Here is a 10587-nt window from a genome sequence, read left to right on the forward strand (position 1 = left end):
TTTTATTGTAATTTGAAAGTTTATGAATTTTTCATTCAACCATTCATACATATGTTGTTTTGTAACATTAATTACAATATTCATTAATACTCACTGCTGTTGAGTCAAAGTTAACTCACAGCTGACACTCCACTGGGTTTCTGAGGCTGTAAATCGCACGGGAGGAGACTGCCCATCTTTCTTCCTCAGAGCTGCTGATGGATTGGAACAGCTCGGAAGTACAACCTTTGGGTTAGTAATGCAATACTCACAGTGTAATTGCTCTTTTCTCACTTCCTCCCAGTAGTTTTCATTTCCATTAAAGGCCAAAGGGAACTCTGGTGGTTTAGTCAGTAGGGAGTTACCCTGCTAATCCAAACATCATGCATGAAGTTCTTCAGTTTTTATTACTGAGTAAGACTCTGATTTATGAATGTACCAGAGGTTCTGTGGAAGAAAGATGGGCAGCCTTTTCCCATACCTCAGAAGCCCACTGGAGGTACAGCTATGAGTTGATTCTGCCTTGATGACAATGAATGAATGTTCTATTATTTGGCTGAAAGTTGAGCCATGAGGGATCGCGTGAGTTTTCTTACAAGTTGGAAGGGTGACTAAGTGCCACAGTATAAAGGGTTATAGTGATGTTATTAAGTGACAATTTTTTCATGATTCATGAGCACAAAAATAATAATTGCAAAGGGGCGTTGGTTCTTCAACAATCATCAAAAGAAGAGAAATACAACTTAATGGAAATAATTGTCTCATCTAGTTTTTCTTTCACATCATTAAAACAGTGAGGTTTATTTTCAAGTTTACATACAGCAAAATGCATCCTTTTTGCCATACAGTTTTAACAAATGCGTAGTCATGTAAACACAAGTATCATAAAGTCTTACGATTTAAGTAAAGAAATCCTGTGAACTCACTTTGTTGATAACAATCAAAATACAGGGAATTTTCATGATTTTGAAATAATCCCTCATGCTACTCACTTCTGTAGGGAGCTCTGGTGGCTTAGGAAGGACTTGTGCTGCCAACCCAAAGGCACTTGGGTGGAATCCACCAGGGGCTCTGTGGGCCAAAGATGGGCAATCTCTTTCCATGTGATTTATAGCCTCTGAAAACGCACTGGAGGGTCAGCTGTAAGTTGTTTCTGATTCACTGGTACACCAACACCACCACTATTCTATAGTCAAACCTTCTCCCACCTTTAAACCCTGACATTCACTACTGACAAACTTTCCATCACTCGAGTTTTACATATTCCAGAATATCATATACAGTAGGCAGCATTGTGAGCCTAGCATCTTTCGTGTAGCACAATATATTGCAGACATACCCATGCACTTCATCAGTTTTTTAAAATTTTTTTTAATTTTTAAATTTTGACTGGTACAGGAGGAGATTGCCCCTCCTTCTCTAGCAGAGCATCTGGTGGATTCAAACCACATACCTCTGGGATTGCAGTGCAGCTTCTTGCCACTAGGCCACCAGAGCTCCCTTACTTCATCAGTTTTTATTGCTATGTTGGATCCCATCATACGGATATACCAGTTTGGTTTTCTATGCACCAATTGAGAGACGTCTCCATTTTTATCAAGTCAAAGGCAGCAGATGAGATTTCCCACCCAATAGGAAGAAGTAACTTTTGAAGAGTCCATCTTAGAGGTATGTCCCAGGGCATGAATAAGATGTTATTCCAGGACGATTCATATGATGCACCTTAAATTACATATAAAAATGGAGAATCTGGAAATGAACAGTATGTCAAAGGAAAACAGAGTATGTCCTGAGAATTATTAGAACATATCTTCACAGCATGCCAGGTAGATCTTTAGGGGGGGGGAACCCACAAAAACCCACAAACCCAAATCAAACAAGCAAACAAATAAACTCTCCAATCAAATCCAAAGTAAGTAAATCTAAGCCTTAATTACACTTCAAAATTCCATAGAATATGTCTCCTTTTTAGCCTTTCCAATCCCATTTTTACAATTTGGTATCTATATTTTCCAGCTTTTCCATAAATGTGTTCAGCTATATCTATGTACACATGCACTTTACAGATACACAAAGACTTGTTTAGAGAAGTATCCATACTGTACATATTTCCAGACCTTATTATTAAATGTACTAAAACATTGTGGAAACCAACCCAAGTTAGAATATATAGATAGTGTCTATTTGTGCTTTACTCACTATGCGAAGGCATTTGACTGTGTGGATCATAACAAATTATGGCTAACATTGAGGAGAATGGGAATCCCAGAACACTTGATTGTTCTCATACAAAAATTATATCTAGATCAATAGGCTGTTGTATGAACAGAGCAAGGAAACACTGCATTACAATTAAGAAAGGTGCATATACAACTTGTATCCTTTTTCTTTTTTTTTTTATCCTTTTTCTATACCTATTCAGTCTGTATGCAGAGCAAATTATTTGAGAAACTGAACTCTATGAAGAAATGTGGCATGGGGAAAACTCATCAATAACCTATGTTATGCAGATGACACAATCTTGCTTAATGAAAGTGAGGAGAACTTGAAACGCTTGCTGCAGAAGATCAACGAATAGAGTTTTGATGTGGAATACCCCTCAATGTCAAGAAAACAAAAATTTTCACCTCTGGACCTGTAGACAACATCATGATAATGGAGTAAAGATTCAAACTGTCAACAACTTCATCTTGGACCCACATTCAACACCCCTGGAATCAGAAGAGAGGGACCTGTCTAAATTACTGAGAAGCAATGACATCAGTTTGCGGACTAAGGTGCCCTTGATTTGGGCCATGGTATTGTCAATCACTTGCTGTGCATCTGAAGGCTAGACAATGACTAAGAATGACAGAAGAATAATTGATGCCTTTGAGCTGTGGTTGTGAAGAGTACTGAACATCCCATGGACTGCCAAAAGAACAAGCAGATGTGTCTTGGAGAAGGTACAGGCAGAGTGCTGCTTGGAGGCAAAGGTGATAAAGTTTTGTCTTATATACTTTGGGTAGGTTGCTAGGAGGGGCTTTTCCTTGGAAAGGGATATTATTATTTCCTTGGAAAGGGATACTATGCTTGGAAAGTTGGTAAAAAAGAGAAAGGCCCTCAACCAAATGGACTGCCACAGTGACTTTAGCAATGGGCTATGTCAGAGATTGTGCAGATGGTACAAGATAGGACAGAGTTCCGATATGTTGTTCTTAGGGTCACTATGAGTCATAGTTGACGCAATAGCATCTAACAACATACTCCACTCTAATGGCTGTGCCATAACTTACTATGTATTCCTCTAGTAATGGACATTTGCATGTATACAAGTTCTTTTTTTGTGACATTTTATTGATTCACACACCACACAATTCATGCATTTAAAGTATACAATTCAATGGTTTTTAGAACATTTCCATCAACTCCTAAAGAAACCTTGTGCACTGTAGCTACCATTCCCCATCCTTAAACCATTACTAAACAATTTTCTTTATCTATGGATTTGCCGGTTTTTAGCATTTCATAGCAATAAAATCACATAATATATATGCTTTTTGTGGCTGGCTTCTTTCACTTAGACATTTCCAAGGTTCACATTGTAGCAGGCACCGATCACGTAATACTTCACTCCTTGTTATAGCTGAATAAGCCGTTATATTGATGGATATGCAGGCAGTTCCCAGGTAACAAACGAGTACCTACAGTTCCTATTTGCCTTTTACTATTAAGTAAATTTTCCCTCTCTCTTGTTTGACAAGAGCGAACCAACCAATTATTCATTACAATCATTTAGCATGCTGTATGCACAGCTTTTACATTACTGAAAAGACTTTGAGCCTTGCACTCAAGCAAAGGCGAAATGACAATCTTAGGTTACTTGTGCCCACTTACCTAAATATTCCACTTAAAGACTTAAAAGATAGGAACTGATTGTATTTATAACCTGGGACTGCCTGTACCCATTTTGATGAACAATTCAATGGCTGATAAACCCAACTGTTATGAAATATTCATGTGCAAGGTTTTTGTGTGGACATGTTTGCATTTCTCTTGGGTATAAACCTAGGAATAGAATTGTCTAAGTCCAGTGGTAACTCTTTAAGTTTTTGAGGAACTGCTAGGCTGTTCTCCAAAGTGGCAGCATCCTTCTATAGTCCCATCAGAAATGTATGAGAGTTTCAAATTTCTCAAATATCTTTGTTGACACTTGTTTTGCTTCTTTAAAAATGCAAACGATATCCATCAAGTCAGTGTCAAGGAGCAGCTTGTAGTTTTGATTGGCATTTCTTTGAGGGTTCATCAGGAGCTCTGATGGCACAGTGGTTAACGTGTCCCACTGGGAACTGGGAGGCTGATGCTTCAAACTCACCAGCTGCTCCATAGGACAAAGATGTGGCATTATGAAAAAAATATATTTACAGCTCTGGAAACTTTATGAGGCAGTTCTACTCTGTCCTATAAGGTGCATAGCCATCAGAATCAACTTGACAGCTGTGGGCTGTGTTTAAATGACTAATGATGCTGATCATCTTTTCATGTGCTTTGGCATTAATGTATCTTCTTCCAATACATTTCTATGTATTTCTTTTTATTATCAAGTCTCTCTCGATACATATATGTACATATATACATAATTTTCCCCCCTGGGTACAAGTTTGTCATCAGGCATAATCTGAAAATATTTCCATCCACTTTCTGGATGCTATCCTTTGAAGCACAGTGGTTTATTGCCTCGATGAAGTCCAATTTACTTGTGTTTTATTTTATTGCTTATGCTTTTGCTATCCTATCTAAGAATCCATTGCCAAATTAAAAATAAAACCGATTTATTCCTATATTTCCTCCTAAGAGTTTTATGGCTCTTAGGGCTTGTGTCTTTGATCCTTTTTGAGTTGATTTTTGTTCACGTTATGAGGTAAGGGGCCAATGCCGTTCTTTTGCCTATGGCTATAGTTATTACAGCACCATTTGTTGAAAATATTATTCTCTCATCCTCTTTTAATTTTATTTTTCTGGGGTGCTGAAGAGGTAGGTGGTCTGGAAGTAGACTTCTGCTGTTGCAATGGAAAATGCCTTCCTCACAGGACATTAAATGCAAGCCTGAATAAGAAAAGTATTCCTTCCACCTAAGCCATGGCTTATCAGTTATATAGAAATACCACCTTGGGAGACAGTCTTGCAGAGAGCCTAGATGAGCTCATATAGTCTCAACAGATCACCCCCCCCCAACTTGCTCTTCAAGTTCTCCTTCAGTCTGATAAGGCTATAAAATCAGCATGGGCTCAGAGAGTCTGGATCAGAGTCAGTGGCTCTTTAAGTATGTACAGATTCTGCAATAATGTGCAGACTTCTGTTTTGAATGATGTTGAATTCAGAGAGGTGACAGCTTATTAAAGTGGATAAAGTGAGAATACTAGCCTGTGATGGTAAAAATACTGGGTCCAATACTACAGAATGAATTGGGGGGGGTGGCTTTTTTATGCTATCATCTGTTATAACTCATAGTTTTTTGAAGAGAAACTTAGAAGATACTTTTAAAAAAAATGTATCCTAGCAATGCAGAAATGACTCCATTGTGCTATACTGTCAGAGAATTCCAGTAGAAGTCTCATAACTCTGTAGCCACTTCCATTCACTTGTTACTCAGCTCGAAGAAATCCAATTTTTTTAAAAAATAACAAATAAAAAGTTATCTTCCTATATTCTTTAATAATAAAATTTAAAACATAAAAAAAGAAAATTAATTTTTCATTTAACAGTTTATACATATCTTATTTCATGACACTGATTGAAATCCCCAGGATGTAACAAGCACTCTCCTCACTTCTTGCCTGCATTTCCCATTTCTATTTTTTCTTTTTTCCTGTCTTCTGAGCTTTGTGGGCAAATGAAGACATTTTGGTCTCAAATAGTTGATTTTCCTGAGTAGAATGTTTCTCTTTGTTATTATGCACTTTAATAAGGCTGTGAATTTTTTGGCTGAATGTGGATTCCTAGGAGTTAACTTCGGATCTAGGTTTCTCTGGGGTCTCTAAGGATCACAACCTTGGAGGGGACGGTGTCTAGCAGCAGTCTCTATTAGATTATAAAGTCTGGTTGGTTTTTTTATGATTTTTCACTTTGTCCTTTTTTTTTTTCTCACCTACTCTGTCCAGAACCTTCTACTATGATACTAATTGGAACAGTTGGTAGTGGTGGCCAGGCACCATGTATTTCTTTCTGATATCAGAGTGATAGAAGCTATGGTTTGCATGATCCATTAGTCTTTCGGACTAATTGCTTCTTTGAGTCTTCTATTTTTGTCGCTCTTCTTTGATGGATTGGGAGAGACCAACAGTTGTATCTTGAATGGCTGTTCACAAGCTTTTAAGACTTCAGTAGCTGCTGAATGATTGGTAGTTCGAATCTACCAGCTGCTGGGCTAGAGAGATGTGTCAGTAGTACTCTGCCTTAGGGAGTTGCAATTGCTGCTAGCAGTGGAGTTTTTTTGGCTGTTGTTATAATTAGTGCTCTATGTCTTTCTATTTGGAATATCTAGTTTAAAATGTTTCCCAAGGCTTCCTTTTACTTGATGATCTTCTAGTTAGTTGTATTATCCATACTGAAAGTGGAATATTGAAGTCTCCAACTATTGTTGACTTGTCTATTTTCTCTTTCATGTCCCCCAGTTTTTGCTTCTTCTATTTTGTTGCTTTGTTATTAGGTGAGCATGTGTTTATAAGCATTTTATATCTTCCTCATTGGCCTATTCATCAGTATAGAATGCCACTCTTTATTGCCAGTAATGTTTTAAAAAATGCATCTTGTCTGGTATTAGTACTGTTACTCCAATTTTATTACTATTGAGTGTTGCATGATCTATTTTGTCCATCCTTTTACACTCAATCCACTTTTTATTTATGAATCTAAAGTCTGTTTCCAATAGACAGTATACAGGTTAATCTTGTTTTTCCTCAGTCTCACAATATCTCCCTATTGATTGCAATGTTTGAGCTGTTTATGTTTAAGGCAATTATTGGTATCAGTGGATTTATGCTTGCCATTTTACTTTGTGTTTTGTACACATTTTATGCCTTTGTTGTTTCTCTAATCCTCCATTACTACTTTCTTTTGCACTAAATATTTTCTCATGTAACATTTTAAATTCTTTAACATTTCTTTGCTATAGTTTTAAAGTTATTTTTTTAATGGCTACTCTAGGTCTTAATATATATGCTTAACAGATTTTGATTCAGACTTAGCTAAAATTCCAGTGAGGTATAGAAATCTTATTCTTATACAGTGCTGCTTACTTCTTCCCCTTTTTTGTGATATTAGTATCATACAAACTATATATATATATATATTACAAATCCAGTAATACATTATCAAAATTATTAATTTATATAAGACTATGTCTACTAAAGACGTAGAGAGAAGAAATACATTAATCTTTTCCCACATTTTTGGTTCTCTTAATTTGTTCCTGTAGATTTTCATTACCATCTGAAGTCATTGCTACCTAATACCTCGTAGCTTCCACCAACCTCCTTTGTGCTGTTATTTCCAAATATATTACATTTCAATATGTTATAAACCCAACATTACAACAGCTACTTTGGTACAGTTACTTTTCAAATAATAGACGGGGGAGAAAATACACATTTATTCTGTCTTTTATAATCATGTAATTTTTTCCCCCGTTTCAAATTACTGTCTGGTGTCATTTGCTTTTGGCCATTTGAACTTCCTTTAGTATTTCTTGTTAAGTTAGATCTGGTTGTAATGAATCTTCACAGTCTTTTTTTATTATCGAGGAATGCCTTTATTTCAGCTTCATTACAAAAAAGTAGCCTTGCTGGATATAGGAGTCTTGATGGACCTTTTTCTTCTTTCATTTGTGCACTTTGAAAATATTATTGCACTGCTGCCTCTATTGTTTCTGATGAAAGTGATATTTTCCTTGTTTTTTTCATGTTACTCTCTAGATTTTCTCTTTGCCTTTAAGCATTTTTATTAGGCAATTTCTGCTGTGATACCTTTTGCTTAGTCTATTTGGGATCCTTGAGCTTCGTGAATGTGTAGATTTGTTTTTCGCTGAAGTTATAAGCCATTAGGTATTAAAATATTTTTCTCTGATCTTTTTCTCTTTGCTTCATTGGCATGTGTCCCACAGGTTTTTCTTGACTGTTGGTTTTCTTGTCATTCCTTTTTTATTTCTCTTCCTGAGCCTAATACCATTTCAAATTAATCCTCACAAGCCAATGAGGTAAGTGGTATTATTATCCTTACTTTGCAGACAAGAAAACAGAGGTGTAGAAGAGCTGACTGGCCAATAAAACAAAGTAGTAAGAGTGGCTGTGAAGTTCAGACACAATTGTGAATCCAAAGTTTGTACTACTTCCTATATATCATACTGTCTTTATATTCTTTAACAACCATAAACAAACTATAGAGGCTTTAGGCGAGCTGCCTCCCTTCCAGAAAATCCTTTCTTTCCAAGAATTCTTTCTAGTTCTCTTTAGTCATCATCACTACCATATGCCTCCTCCAAAAGTACCTATGGAAGAGCCTCAACAACATGGATTGACAGAGTGACTATAACAATAAGCCCAAGCATATCAGAGATCATGAGGATGGCAGAGGATTGGACAAGGTTCAGCTCGTTTGTTCATAGGGTTGTGCTGAGTAGTAGTGAGTAGTAGCTGACTCAATGGCACCTAACAACAGCAACATTTGCTGGAAGATTAATGTTTATTGCTTTGAGTTGAATGGTACTCAATGGATATTAGCTTAAATAGCCCTAAGAACATCAATATTGTGACCTAAAAGATCTTTTTAGAAAAATATATACTTCTGAAGACTGATCACTTAGTGAGGAGTAGAAATTATATATGTTAACTGTCTTAGGAAACTATCTCCTGCTACTACTGACAGTTCTGACTTAACAGAACGTACTGAGGTCTTTTGTTTACTAGGTAGATGAAATTAAGGACAACTAGGTCCTAGTACAGAAATAGTAAACTAATTATTTTTTGTCCTGTAAAATAGGAGTCAAGTCTTGGAAAGAATATAATCTCTAGAGATAAACAAAGAAGACTCCAGAAATAGTAAAAAGAGGAAACACAAAAAACTTGGAAATAATCCTTTCTAAGGAAATAATCCTCTCTGTTCTAAGTATACTTTGTACCCTCACCTTCATTCAGAGAATATGAACTGTCCTAGACAGTCTTTGATTATATAAAATATTTTCCACTATTTCTCTTCATACACTGAAAAGGATTGTCTCAATGACTTTTATTCCCTCTTTCAATTAGTTTCTCCTCTTCAATTCCAAACAAACTGCTTTCTCCTCTTCAATTCCAAACAAACTGCAATGTATGCCCAAATTGTATATCCAAGTTTCTATTGCAAGAAAACCTGCTCAGGGCCTGTAACTTCTTCATCTTCTAGCTGTTATCGATTTCTGTATTGCTATTTGCAGCACAGGATTTGAGAGAATCATTCTGAAGATCTGACTGTTGTATTTGGTTCTTTCCAAACTCTATCACCAGTATTTTTCCATGTAGTTTATATCCATTTACTAGATGCAATGCTTCCCGTGCTATCTCCTTATCTAAAAGAGAAAAAAAAAGAATTTATATCGTTAATAAAGTTCTCTTTTCATATCTAGTTTAGGGTTTTTGTCTTGAAGGTACATGAAGCCCAGTAGTCAGTAAATAAGTTCTCTTTTTCATAATCTTCAATCTGTTTGACTCAGCAACAATAATGATAATAAAAATGTAAAACAGATTCTCTTAATTTGAGTATCAAAATTAAAAAATTCAAACTTACTGCTGTGGATTTGGTTCTGACTCACAATGAATCCCTATTGAGTTTTTGAGGCTATAGCTCTTTATAGGAAAAGACTGGTCATGTTTTCCCCATGGAAGAGCTGGAGGATTAGAACTACTGACCTTTGGTTGCAGCTTAAGACATTAGTTACTACATCACCAAGAGTCCTAATTGAAATATACAGGTAAAGAAACAAAGATATAGAAATTATGCTAAGGAATTCTAAGCATAAAATAACATACTGTGATAGCAGATTATATAGGTAATGTGAGAAGCAAATAATTTCTAAAATCAGTGACATAAAGTATTATGTACTCAAAATCATTGCCAATAAGAGAGATGCAAATCAAAACAATGAGACAACATCTCACCATAGCAGCAGTGGCAAAGTTTAGTAGAGCAGCAAGCAATACATGTTGGAGAAGATATGGAGAGGTGGTAAATCTTACGCATTGTTGGTGGGATTATAAAATGGTACAACCACTCTGGATGGCAGTATGGAATTTCCTCAAAAAGTTGCACACAGAAACTCTGTATGACCCAGCTATTTCACTAAGAATATGCCCCATGGAAATTAGAACTGAGACACAAACAGATCTGCACACCAATGTTCATAGAAGTGTTATTCACTATCTCAAGATGATGGCAACAGCCCAAAAGTCCAACAAAAATTGAATGGATTGAACACTTGTGGTATATTTTCATGATAGATTACTACACAGCACACAGGAGCAATGATTTTAAAACATCCTACATAACTTGGGAGAGACTGGAGAGCATTATGCTGAGTGAACTAATTCAGTCTCATAA

General features: G+C 36.2%; 1 protein-coding gene and 1 pseudogene across 1 annotated transcript in view; one reads left to right on the forward strand and one right to left on the reverse strand.

Annotated features, from left to right (window-relative positions):
* The first annotated feature begins 5097 nt into the window (after positions 1-5097).
* LOC102858507 lies at positions 5098-5422 on the forward strand (annotated as a pseudogene).
* Positions 5423-9322: 3900 nt separating this feature from the next.
* Positions 9323-10587, reverse strand: part of RBM41 (RNA binding motif protein 41) — an 81710-nt gene continuing 80445 nt past the window's right edge. The window contains exon 7 of the mRNA XM_006889898.1: positions 9323-9559. Within this exon, the coding sequence (XP_006889960.1) occupies positions 9393-9559 (167 nt within the window). The 3' untranslated portion in view covers positions 9323-9392. The remainder of the gene's footprint in view (positions 9560-10587) is intronic.

Source organism: Elephantulus edwardii, unplaced genomic scaffold (genome assembly GCF_000299155.1).
Source record: "Elephantulus edwardii isolate Elephantulus edwardi_28Jun2011 unplaced genomic scaffold, EleEdw1.0 scaffold00083, whole genome shotgun sequence".
Lineage (NCBI taxonomy): Eukaryota > Metazoa > Chordata > Mammalia > Macroscelidea > Macroscelididae > Elephantulus > Elephantulus edwardii.